The sequence below is a fragment of the Cygnus atratus genome, chromosome 2 (assembly GCF_013377495.2).
Source record: "Cygnus atratus isolate AKBS03 ecotype Queensland, Australia chromosome 2, CAtr_DNAZoo_HiC_assembly, whole genome shotgun sequence".
Classification (NCBI taxonomy): Eukaryota; Metazoa; Chordata; class Aves; order Anseriformes; family Anatidae; genus Cygnus; species Cygnus atratus.
The window spans coordinates 44,748,211-44,762,179 of NC_066363.1; the positions used below are offsets into that span (position 1 = coordinate 44,748,211).

Below are 13,969 nucleotides of genomic sequence, written 5' to 3' on the forward strand. Positions count from 1 at the left end.
AAAACTGTGCTTCAAAAGATTTATTACATATATTTGTACATATTTTACATGAATGGAATGTTAACATACAACCTAAAAATCAATAAAAAAATATTTTCATTCATGATTATGTACTGGCAGACCATTGAAAAGAGTACCTCAGAACAACTTAAGTCAACTTGCAATCATACTGCTCAACTGAAAAAAAAAAAAAAAAAAAGGAAATACAAACACGTTTACATTAGACATTGCAAATTACATTCCGATTTCTGCTCAGGGTAATGAAGGAAGACATCTTGTCCATTACCACTGCACGTACGTGTGGCATCCCAGGAGCTAGCACCGCGCTCTGTGGGCAGGGTTAGCTCTGTGGGGAGAGGCGTAGGGAAGGGGGAACACAGACTGCACTCTCTAGCAGCAGGTACGCCTGCCAAATGGTAAGGGAGAGCTAGAATGAGACTCTCAGTCAAGTAAGAAGGTGAATGCTGGATCACCGCAGCTTTTAAAATTAAGCAGTTCCTTAAAGCAACCCCCCGGCAGCTGAGCCACCTCCTTTCTTCCTTGAAAGTTCGAGTACTTTGGCAATATCAGCTGGAAGAGAACTTCTGACTGTGCAGCAATGAATACTTCAGCTTCATCTTAATACATACAGGAAGATCACAGAATCGTGCTTTGATGTCTCTTCCTGTTAGCATTTCGCACCTTGGGAGCTCGTGACCAGTTATGTGGAGAAGTGTTTCCTATTACGTGTAACAAATTAGCAAGGAAAAGGGCAGATTTGAGGGAAAAACAAGAGGAACAGGATTCAGCAACAGATTATGTACTTGCAACATTGGGTTACTTACATTTGAAACTCTGCCAGTATCGAGCAAATCCTACTTATCATTGCAAAATCTTTGCCAAAGCACACTCAAGGGCAAAAGTCTCTCAAACAAACATAAATAGATTAAAAGCTGCCAGAAGGATCGGCAGCTAGCTGGCTTGCTGCCTTCCAGTTATTGTACACTGGCAACCTATTAGATCAAAGCCAGAGCCACGTCTAACCTTTTCCAGGTGCAGGATATTCCCGCAACGCTTTATCTGAGCAAGTCTTCAGCAACTGGTAACGCTGTACAACGAAGTCGTTTTACGGTTTGCCCCATCATCAGCTCTGACGCATTTAAGTAAGAAATTACTTTCCAGAACACTATACAGTGGGTTGGGCAGCCAAGCAGACTGGGTAGGGCAGCACTCAGAAGATAACCAAATGCAACTTGAGAGAGTCAAGACTGTTTTTTTGTTTTTTGTTCCCCCCCAGTAGGCTAAAAGATCCTCAGTTTGATTTTAGACACAAGTTAATTTATATTGGAGAAACATCGCATTAGTTTTATATTTAGGAAACAAACACTGAACACAGTTCTGTTTCTCTCACAGATTATTTTGAGTGACACAAGGTTAAGTGGTACAAGCTGATGATGCTGCTAAAGGAAAAAAAAAAACGTTTGGCTGGTTTGTAGCAAAACTCATAACAAGCCCTCCTCTTTCAACCACAGTCTCTTACTTTAATTTTGCTGGTGCCAATTGAAAGGATTTCCAATGGGGATATGGCCCTAAAATGTAGCACGCCTTCAGCTACAAACAAGGGAAGAAATTTATACTAAAATGGCTTTTAAGCTTGGCGGGGTGGAAAGTGAATTAGAAAATACAACACTCATCAAGAACTAAGACAGTCCTCCACTGGCAAAGTGAGCTGGAAAATCCCATGGTGGCATTTCTGCATTCCCCGGTGTATGGGAGTCTCTCAGCAGGAAACTCCCAACCGTACATACAGAATTAGCAGATACAAAACTACAATACCAAACTTGTGCACAAATGTTCTCTTTCAATGTGACAAAGCAGCTAAAATTCACAAACTTGGAGATGTCATGGCCTGCATCAAAACCAACATACGCTTTGTTGCTGTCTCCTTAGAGATGTTAGTAACATTTGAGTGCCATGTTCCCTTGTTTTGGTGGAACACAGAAGACACGCAGTAAGTTTCTGAAGCCCTCGAATGGAAAAGGTGGTGCACCAAAAGCAGCCATAAACACATCTCATGTATTAGGCATTACACGTCTATAAGCACCAGCACAAAGATCCACATTTCTGAATAAAAATGATCTTTCTCACTTTTGCTGGGAGTCAGTTTTACCAGCTCTCCAGTCTTTCAGCAAAGACTTAATTAAAAAGCCAGTGCTCCTAGCGTTAGGAACTAGGACAGATAAATAAACCTGGAGATTGTTTAAGTCATAAAAACCCCTTTACACCATAAAGGGGGGGAGCAGGCAGAGAAAATAAAGGTCACAAGTACCCACCCACATCTTTGTACATTACTTACACATTTTCCATTTCAATATACTGCAGTACACTTACCCTGGAATATGAAAATTAAATTGATTACAAATAAGACCATCTGTTTTACGCTTTATTCTTCCCAAAAATAAAATACCACAAATTTGCAGTGTGCTTCATAGCTTTTCCTTTTCCCACTGAACTCACCACCTAACAAACATGTCGAAAGAAAACTAGCTACTTCCAAAGGAAAACGATATTAGAGAGAGCGATTTATAAGAGACAGGGCAATCAGTGCCCTGCGCTGACAGTAGCACGGCTCTCTTGGCATTGTATGGAGGGCAGTTATGTACAAACCAAATCACAGCCACCTCCACTACGAACTTCTGAACACAAGTTGCCACTCAAGATACACAGGTATGTGACGAGCTCAGAAAAACCTCACATTTCAAGACAGTGTTGAGTCTACTCTTCCCCTTCTGGCAAGCAGCATGTTTATGGCAGACCTGAGTATGGGAATCATTTCACACCCTTATGTACTTGGGGAAGATATAGGCCAGATGACAGAAAATACTCCAAAACAGCACAGAATTGGCGATCTCAATATATTTACAGGCAAAGAAGCATATCGCAGTGTAATTTTAGTTATTGCTTCTCGTGGACAAGTGTGGGATTCCTTGACTGAGACACAGGACTTGTCTGGTGTTTATTTCCCCCTTCTGAAGCACAATGACTCAGGACCACTGCAAGGACGTTTCTAAAACGAAAGTGTTGCCTGTTATTTCAGCTACGTCTACAGCATGGTTGTCTCCAGCTGGCCAACGTAGCTGGTGACAAAGCTTACGAAGGCGAATATCCACAGGCATTTTCAAACCCAAGCATCAGTCTCATGCTTCCAGGGTCATTCCTGGCTTGGTCTATATTACAAGTTTTGATAGAAGAAAACCTACCTTAGCCTTTCAGAAGAAATTTATAAGTACCAAGAATGCAAAACCATCATCTAGGGCCGGCCTCGTATCAGTTCCTCAAACAAACCAAAGTACTGCAACTCTGATGGAAGCAGGAGCAGACTCCTGCCTGCAAAACCACGCATCGACGCGACAGCTAGTGGCATGCTGTTCAAACACCGGCCCTACGTGTAGGACAGCAGTGAGAGCTGCTGGATCTTTACACCACCTACTTGCATCTGAACACAGGAAATCCAGGTGCCCAAAACAGCAGTAAATGAACTAGAAATATGAACTACCAAAACCAAGCTTAAGTAGTAAACAGATTTATAATATTTATCTACTTAATCCCCCAGCCAAAGACTATCTAGGACCTTGGAGCACAGGACACCAACATGCTAACCTACCCGCTTTACATATTTCAGGTGAGTTTCTGTAGGCGTGAAGCCAACAGCAAACATCGAATCAACATGAATGCGAAAGCTTTCCTTTCAGAAGACAGCGGGAATTTAAAACATTGGAAAAGCGGGCCTGCAGGCAACACCACTGCTTGAGTACTACAGGTGCTGTAATCCCTCCTACCCCCCAGCCCCTATGACAATACAAGGCAACACAAATGGTTCTCGGCTAAAAAGGAATCTGTACAGGGAACTACTGTACACATGATGTGACTACAGAATTGAAAGTGTGACAAAATGGTTCTGCTCCCACTGAAAAAGAGAATACAGCAGGGCCCCACAGCTACAGGTTCAGCTGAAACCAGTGATGCAAGCCCAAAAATGTAGAAACTGCACCATCAATTACGAAAATTATCTAGTTTGGACTCCTTTAGATTTGCAGCATAACAATGGCATTTTACAGTGCAACATTTGGGGAAAATTGTTATCCAGGAAAGAACTGCTCTGCAAGCAAGACACGAGAGTCTAGTAACATGCACTGCACTTGTTCTCCTGGATAGCAGCAGTTGCTCCTGCTCTTTGCCCTTTTTGATATGAATCACAATAGCAACAGAGAGAAATATGTATTTAAACAAAAGAAGAACAGCAGAATTATGTATGTACAAGAAAGACGTTTGAAGTGTGCAATTTATTTTCGCTACTGAAACCCACTAAAACTGCTGTCAGGAATAAATATTCATAAACTCTTCCCTGTACTGTGAAATTCAGATACTACTAGGATTAATTCTTGATATAAAAAGTACTCTTCTAAGCCCTGATATCTGTTCCAGTTTTTTGTCTTATTTTTTTTTCTTTTTTTGAACTGTAATACCTTATGGGAACTAATACTTAACCACAGTTTTACTTGGTGTACCCCCCAGAGACAACCGGTGTTTCATGGAGCCCTGGTTATACTAATATAATACAGTAAAATAATAATAAATTAAACAAATGCAGGTGCCTCTAAAAAAAGAACGAAAAACCACACTGTCAAATGCTAGCCTCCACATGAAGAGACCAATGATTTAGATGCAAAGTACTACAAATCCTGCCATCAGATAAAACATTCAAACAAGGAAACAAAGAAAAACTTGCACATACGTGTTTTAAAAATTAAACACAATTCCCACCTTGATGTTATCTCACCCATGCCTATTAAAAAAAAAAAAAAAACACTCTTGCTGTGCCCACATTTGTAGTTATTCATTTCCACCTCAGGAGGCAGCCTGGAGATGAGAGTAGTACAATAAAATAATTACCTGAAACATTTTTAAAAAAATACCCGTTAAACAAATTACCTTAACTGGCAGCACTTAAAATTGGTAATTCTTCTTTTTTCCTATTTAAAAAAAAAGTTGCATAGCTGTAAGATTTTGCTTTGCTGCATTTTTTTTTTGTTTTGTTTTTACTCACAAGCAGTAAAAGAGAAGTTTTAGTTTCTTAAATAGCAATACAATGTGCAGATTTCAACAATCCCTATAGCTTGATCAATATAAATTAGTTACCTGTCCCAGTTTTACTCTTTGGACTGCATTGTGACAAAGGTTTAGTTACAAAATTTTGAAATATAGTATTCCTATGCAGAGAAGTTTGTTTTCTGTTCTTGTAAAAGTGAAGAACATAAAACAGGGTGTGAATTCAGTAAATAAGGTCACACTGTTAGATTACATCTAATTTGCCATTTACTCTTCTTCAGCCAACGAGAAGGTGAAAACGTCCCCATTTAAAAATGGGGCCACCCTCCTGCAAGGGTCTCAGATAGCACGTATCGAACGTCTCTCGGCTTCCACTTGAGGCAGCAGGAAACGTGTCCAATAACCCGCTTCTTCACAGAACCAGAAGTTAGGCTGAGATTAGGAACTTTGGCCTTCAATACAAAAGAGTGTCAATAATGTCTGTGGGGAGTAGATTGTTACAGAATGTGCAGCATTTTCAAAATCCCTGTGTGTCCTTTGCATGAGTGTTTGGTATACTGAGCACTACTGGTGTCTGCAATGCTTTTTTCATGTCACTGTCCATCTTTGCCTTTTTCAGCCACAAAGAACAGTTAAGTCTCAAGCCAGGCACGCTGTGTTCAGCAAGGGAACCGCAGATCTCCTATGTTTTCTGATCAGTGGAAGCAGCTGTTGAAAAAGCAGAAGACAAAGTATCAGCATTTCAGCTACTTCAATATATAACACACAGAAACAGCATGAACACAAACACTGTGTTTCCCTTCCCCTTTTTCCTAAAACCCCCAATTATCACCATCTCTGCTGTGAAAAAACAAGGGTTTAACATGAGACTACACATCCATGAACATTTGAAGAGACAAACGTGCTCATAAGCGGCATGTGGGCTTCTTTCACCATTCATTTGTTGGGTGCAGCGCAGGAAATGTGTTTATCAATTTCAGCTAACATAGGCCCTGAGGTTAAAGTAATCATCCCTGTAGCAGGATATCTTCCCTCATGTTTTCTCTGCCACCCCTTCAACAATCATACCACTGCAATGTGACCTGCAACACAGACTCGTGAAGCAAGGTGAAACAAGTGAACAGACAAATGCCAGCAATGAGGTCTTCAGATTTTTTTTCCCCTAAATCTCTAGCAGAACAACAAAAACAAACCTTAACTTGCCGACCAGAATTTCAGACATCCATTCCTTTAAGAATTATGATGAGTGTCGGTGTTTTGCAATGCTTGGGGGCAACAGTTTAATGCAAGATAAAGATTTAGAACTAGTCAACTGAAAGAATAAACCTATCCTTTAAACCTTTGACACTGATCGCAGATCTGAAATGATTAACACCAAACATAAGCTGGAAAAATGTGAACCTCTGTGGGATGGGATAGATGGGAACATGTTAACTTTAAAAAAAAAAAAAAAACATTCTGGAATGCATTAAAATGAAAGTGGTTTTGAAAATACCTAATTTCAACTTTTTTTTTCTTTTATGATTCCAAAAGCTTTCTGTCAGAAATAAATGCCAGTACTCGTGGAACAACCCAAAATTAAACGATTGTATTATTTTGATCTTGTTTCATTTCCACAGAAAAAATACTCTTTAAAAGTTAATGCTAAAACTTCATTGGCACTGACTTGCCACTTTCCAGTACTAAAAATGAAATACACCATTTCAGACCACACCATATAAGGATGCAGAAACCTTTTACATATTGTAATATACGTCATTACTTACTGATTAACATTGCTGTTCTGAGACACAGTAGCAAATTCACAAATTAAGAAAATAGCATCGAGAGTTATTTCAGATAATCAAAATATTTGTTGTTGAAATGTACACGTCTGAAAAGAAATATTACCTAAAAACATGAATCTTCTCTTAATCTGATGGATGCTCAGGGCAAGATCTATTTACTTCAAACCATTCATCTATGCAGCTGTTGGATGCAAGACAAAAATGAAAACAATTGACATGAAAATCCCAGTAACATTTAGCAGTAAGAAATGCATATAAATAGGTATTTCATAATTTCCACAAATGGTTGGATTTTATATTAACAAAGAATTATATGTATCTACACACATCCATGTACACACTCAACATCTTTATATATTCACAGAGAATATATTTCAACATTCCTTGAAAACTTAATAACCCTAAACCACAGTTGTATTTGGATATTAAACACTGTTGAACAGCTAAATATCTTACGTGTTAAAATCTGCTAGGGAAGTATTTTACCAATTATTTAGCCAGCTGTCCAAAACTTTTTTTTTTTTCAATTCTCCAAATTTCCCAAACATTTTGGATTTGGCAACTCAAATAAGAAACTCTTTAGATTTAACTGGAAACCCAACTTTCTTTTATCTATCTAATTATTTATTTTGGGGGAAATGTACATTTCCTTTTGAAATTATGAATTTGATGTCCAGAATTGCATTGACAAAACATTTGAGCAAGCATTTGTGACTTATCCTGCAGAGGAGGCCTATGGCTAGAAGATCTCTGGTGAGGTGCCCACCTCATGGCAGGACTCCTCTGTGCCCAGAATGGGTCCCACTATTCACGCTTAGCCCAGGCTAACGGTGCCACAGGTGGCTGGTTCTCTTCTCCCCGGAACAGACCGGGCAATGCTGCTGGGCTGTTTGTGTTGGCCCAGCAGCCAAACCACCCTGTGTGCAGTAGGGAGTTCGTGTGTTCCCATGGCAAGTGGGTGAAGGTCAGCAGGGCAGGAGGTGTCATGCCTCCTGCTGCACCTTCCCTGCAGTCGCTGCCAGCTTTTTGTGTCAGGTGGTGCACGTAGAGATGAGGGGAAGCCCAAAGTGAATGTTGCATGCCACAACTGGTAAAGGTGTGACCAGGCTGCTTTCTGAGGCCAACTTCAGGAGCTGGCAGATGGTCAGGGATCCAGCTGGACAGACCACTGCAGGTACTTCCTTGCCTGAAATCCACAGAAAACCATGGGGAGCAGAAGAGTGTCTGGGATCACAGTGAGTCACTGACATGTCCCGTGGGACTATTTGGAAATGGATAGCCAGCCTCAACCTCTTGCTTCTTTCTGAAACGCATACATGGCTCAGATGATGGCTTGTGGGCTTCCATCAGTCAGACATTGGGATGGGTTGCCCAGGGAGGTGGTGGAGTCACTGTCCCTGGGGGTGTTAAAGGAAAGGCTGGACGTGGTGCTTAGGGACATCGTTTAGTAGGTGACATTGGTGGTAGGGGGATGGTTGGACCAGGTGATCTTGGAGGTCTTTTCCAATCTTAATGATTCTAAGGCTATTGTCTTACATCATTCATTGACATCTTACTTGCTGTAGTTACATTTGTGAAAATAAGTACGAAACAGGTTTAAAATGTGCTCCCTCTCATGCCTTCTAGCATTTGACAAAACTGTTATAACATAAATACACACAACCTAAGCTAAACAGCTACGATGTGCACTCCTTCCCCACACAGGTGATTTCACCTTACTTCTTTTTTCCTGTGGACTTTTCATGAAAGTGACAGAAGACTACAGTAGGAGATGACTTCAAATACACTGGTGGAAATTACACTAGGGGAAACGCAGAAAGATGGTATTTAAAATTCATCTTTAGGGTTGTTACTGCTCATTTTTTGTTTGTTTGAGGTGTAAAAGGCAATTAGGTTTTAGTGAAGTTACCCCATAAATGCAACCTTCTGGAATTCTGTCTACATCGTGAGGAATACTTGCCCTTTATGATATATGCAGAGGCAAGGCAGCCGTGCTATAGTATCTCCTTGCTGCAGCTCTTCCAGGCATATTGCACACTCCCCAGTATCTTTACTCAGCACATCCTCTGAAGAAAGAGCACAAGATTGAACAGTTAAAAAGCAGACTACAACAAGGGAAGTGTTCTCTATTCATAACATCAAGGACAGCTACAGAAGATACTTCTTAACCTGCAGAAAGCCCTCTCAAGGTGAGGTTCATTCACACATGCCAGGTGACAGAAGATTCCTAATGGGAGACAACAGCTCAAATTAAAGTATGGTTATGATTCAGTTTCTTGCCTAAACACTACTGTAGCTCAAAATGAAGTCCTGTAGGAAGACAACCACATGGAGAAGAGGGGTAGCTATCATCAACAGCCAGTAATCCTTTGGTGTTTATACTCTCTCAGCAGATGCACATCCCACCACACAGATTGCTCTGATCTGAACTGGGAAACCTGAGCTCTGAACCACACAGCTGCTGCATACACAAGCTGTGCTGCTGACCTCAAGAGCCAAGCCCTGGAAGAAGTTGGTACCATCATCCAGATGGTGCCATCATCCAGATGGCACCTAGTGCCTCCAGGGCTCTCAGGATTCATTCTGGGTGGGTTTTGCTCAGCTGTCCCCTCCTCTCCATGTTCAGTTGTCACTATAGAAGTTAAGTCCAAGCTCAAAAATAACGTTTCTCTGGACGAGACACTGACGTTAATTTACTGGGTACAGATTTTATTAATTTCCTCCCTCTAAACACAGCCTGTCATTTGCTTTCTTCTACTATCCCACTCTTCTCTCTTCTATATATCTGGCTTTCTCTAACTTTTACCAGCCTCTCCAGTACTCTTATTTCACACCTTCTGCCTCCCCTTCTCACATCACATCAGCATGTTCTACTACATCCCATCTACCTTTTCCTCAATGTAATTATCTGACTGTTGGCAATAGGAATGAAAGTTTTCCATCAGGGAAAGATCAGTGCTGAAGACCCTAAATTCCAGGCGATATTCATTTCTTGCAGCATTACCAAGTCCCAAAAGAAATGAGGAAAAACTAAGTTACTAGGAATGCATAAGAGTTGGCTTTCAAACAGAAGTTTCTGGGAAAATATTTTTAATAAAAACCTTCTCTCTTGGACACTGCTCTCAGCCAGAAGGCGGGATGCACAATTCAGCCTTAGCACAAAACAAACCAGGAGGTCACATAAGGCCCAGTTTGCCAGAAGCAGGTTAAGAGCATTGGTTAGAAGCGACCTCACGCAGCGCACTGTTACCAAAAGGGGACCACACAGCAACCAAGCAATCTCTGGCAGATCAGAACTGTGCACACTTGGCAAAGTAAGGACCGTGTGTTTGAATTTCTGCAGCTTCTGGGGAAAAGTTTCCCCTTTGTAACCAAAAGGAGCCTAATGGGACTGTTTGTGGAGACTGTGATTCCCTGGTACGACCAAGAAACCATCATCTTTAAGGTATGCTCTCCAGTGTCTCCAATACTTGTCACTGTGACTTTCCAAGCCGACAGAAAATGACGAACATACAGCTAAAGAGCCATCACTGCCAGAACAAGTGAAATGAAGATGCATGAAATCGTGTCTACCTTGTTTCTCCAGGAACTGTAGCGCACTGTCTTGCAGGTGCTTGGGTTTCTAAAAGGGTACTTGTTTCAGTCCCTGCTATATTCATTGGTTATGCTAAAAATGCAGTATAATGCCACGTGTGTGGCATCTTCATGGGGATATGTGAAGAATATCTAACGCGAGATGAACTGTTATAAAGAAAAAATACCCCCTCAAAAAATAATACACACATACCACAGTGAAGAAAATTAAAAAATGTATTTTACACACGGTAATATTATTTGTAGGCATTCTTTTAAGAAATTGCTTCTTTTTTTCTATCAGAAGTCATAAGCATCCATGAACCAAAGAAGAAAAGCAATTTAAAACAATGCAAAAGCTCTTAAAAACTCATCTGTTGTTACAAAATCCTGACACTAAGAACCTGCCATGAAGAAGGTGCTATGGATAAATACTTTCTTGTCTATTTTTTTTTTTTGTATGAAAAGATATGAAAACATCTGACACCAGGAGACAAAGACTGTACAGACAGTATTGTCCTGGTACAGAGATATTAATCTTTGCCCGAGGCTCTCAGACACTACCCTCTTAGACTGCCTGTTTGTTCAAATACTTTGCCAAAAGTCCTATAAGCACATCTACTCTTCCTACAGCTGGGTTACAGGAAGAAGTGCCATAAATAATTCAAGCACTTACCATATACACAGAGCTCACTTAATAAAAATCATTTTTTCCAGAGTTACTTTATCAGCAATTGGTGCCCAAAACAAAACGGCACTAAGACACCTCCAGTGAATTAATCCTTAGGCTCCTTTCCTCAGCGCTCTCAAGAGGGAAGCATTTAGACAAGCTTTGATGACAAAAATTAAAATGCTGTCCAGTAATAATAAAATTTATAACAGAAAACATTCCCGTGAACTGCTTTTGCATCACTCTCTATTGTATGTGTCTGGCTTATCACATGCTCCCCAGACTTCACAATGTTTGGGTCAGACCTCCTGCTGAGCATTTTGAGAAGATTCTGCACCTTTTGGCTAGCACCAGGACAAGATGCCAATTTAAACATTTTTATCTCCCACTATCCCTGGCCTAAGTGTCTGAGAGTCCTTTTCTTTCCTCCAGTCCTCCCATACTCTCCCCAGATGCCATTAGTCTCCCTCTTGCCAGTACTCGCCCTACTGAGCAAGCCCCAGGCAAACACCTTGCCCCCCTCCCTGGCTTCAGCCCTGACTTTCCCGCTGGGATGCTGCTGTTAGGTGCACACCACGCTTGACACAGTCATGCCAGGAGGAGCTGGTGTAAACACTGAATGTGGCTTTGGAAACCCAGCATGGTTCTGTCACAGCTGGAGTAGGTGGGAAAGGTTTTGTTAATAGGTTTCAATGGCCTTCTTCCTCTTAAACACCACCAAGTTAGCATTCTGCACTTCTTGTGTCACCTTGTGGATCCTGTCAGGCTCTCACACAAGAGGAAAAGTAAGTACTGAAGAAATACGCACAAAATACCCAACTGTTATGAATGCCCAAGTGCAACTTGGCACTGCCCGCCAACAGAGTCCAAACCGATGCAACTACTCTACAACTGATCACACATGGAGAGTGGCAACACCAATACCGAATTGTTCAAGGACATGCCACACTTTTAGACTGACTCCATTTTCACAATTTGATGTGATTCAGATCACCAGTCCCAGATAAACAGGAGGGGAAAAATAAACTGTTTGACCTGGACCCAGTCAGGCTTTCTTCTGTACTTGTTTCATACAGCCCTGTCCTGTACAAACACTGGCTTACACCAGATTGAAGTCACTTAGGTGGCCATTTACCACTGACTTTTAAATGCATCTGTTACGGAAAAATGTGTAAATGATTTCACATAGAACCACTGCAGTCTGAACAACTTTTTTGTTTTCATAATTTCTTGTAGTGCAGTGATTCATCAGATGCATATTATTCGTTTTACCTTTTTTTTTTTTAGGAGAAAAAAAGAGAAAGGAGAAAAAAAGAGAAAGGAGAAAAAAGAGAAAGGAGAAAAAAGAGAAAGGAGAAAAAAGAGAAAGGAGAAAAAAAAGAGAAAGGAGAAAAAAAAGAGAAAGGAGAAAAAAAGAACAGTTTGAGATCTCACCAATGTTATGGTTAAAACATTCATATCAGTGTATTACCTAAATGGAAGTGGGAAGAGGAAATGAGCAGAAGCCACATTTTTCCATTTCGCCCACACATGCATACATACACAAACACTCACCACACCCCCACATCCATCTGCCTCACACCAAACAGGAGGTAAACACTCCTCCACCTTCCCAGCTATTGCAACAAGCACTCACTAGCCCAAGACTGGTGTCAAAGATGAAATCTGGCAAAAGAGCAGAGTACTTCCCTCCTGTGTCTGCTCAAATACTTCTTTCTCCACTATCCCTGCTTAATAGGACTAGTATTTTAACTTTTGGTTGTCAGTAATTTTTCCTTCCAGAATCCTACTTTTATCTTTACTGAAAAATAATTTCTATTCCACTTGAGCATTTGTAGCTAGATACGCAGTAATCTAAAATACAATCATCCTGGCAACTTTGTACATAAATTTGATTAAAAACATTTCCTAGAACTTTTGAAAAATATATCTAAAAATTACCAAAGCCACCAGCTCAGCCATGGTTAAAATTATAGGCAATGCCCATGATGAAATAGTCTGTCTTTAAACTGAGGGCTGCAAAAGCACATGCAATACATACCCCATGCATGAAATCATTTAAATGTGTGCTACCGCTTTCTGTTTCTGTTTTTCAAATGCAGATAGAAGTAGCCCTAGACTCAGGAAACCCTGAGTCAAATCGTGAAGGCTGCGCTTGGGGAGATATCACCTTGCAGCTGCAGTATTTTGTTTCTCTCTAGTCATTCAGTGGAACACAAATTAGAAAGACCTTCGATCTAAGTGTGATTTTATTTTTTATTTTTTAAATATCAACGGTTTTTTTCCAAACACTTATAAGTTTAAATTTCTGTAGAAGTTGCCACCACAGGTAGCTTAACAGTGAAGAGAACACTAAAGCACACCCTATCATGAATATGACTGAAACTGTTTGGAATACACCTTCTGAACAGTATCTTAGCAGCATTAAAACTGGCAAAATAAGAGCCTTAAGGGGTTTAAAAACCTTAATGAAACTTCATTAAACAGCATATTACCATATATGTTACACATTCATTCATTTTTTGTTACTGATCACTAAAACTCTTTCAGTTAAGTACTAGAGACTTGTGTGTGTTTTTTTTTTTTAAAGGTAAACAATACATCAAGCTCTAGACATCTGGAATCCAACATTTCTTTGCACAAATTTCATTAATTCATTCACACTGCAGAATTTATTCTACACTTTTACTAATGTTGCCTTCTGGGAAGATCCAAAGTATTTCCTTATACAGTTACAAAAACAAGCAGACCAACTGAACCTACACTTTCCACAGGTAACTATTTGGTAGCCAGCAAGTAGGTGTATGGGATTAACACACTGTTAGAGCACGTTATTGACTTTATTTTTATT

General features: G+C 40.4%; 1 protein-coding gene across 1 annotated transcript in view; it reads right to left on the minus strand.

Annotated features, from left to right (window-relative positions):
- Positions 1-13,969, minus strand: part of ZNRF2 (zinc and ring finger 2) — a 60,249-nt gene continuing 46,280 nt past the window's right edge. Inside the window, exons 3-5 of the mRNA XM_035549687.2 lie at positions 8,836-8,941; positions 6,979-7,056; positions 1-5,796 (exon numbers count right to left, since the gene is read on the minus strand). Of these exons, the coding sequence (XP_035405580.1) occupies positions 6,999-7,056; positions 8,836-8,941 (164 nt within the window). The 3' untranslated portion in view covers positions 1-5,796; positions 6,979-6,998. The remainder of the gene's footprint in view (positions 5,797-6,978; positions 7,057-8,835; positions 8,942-13,969) is intronic.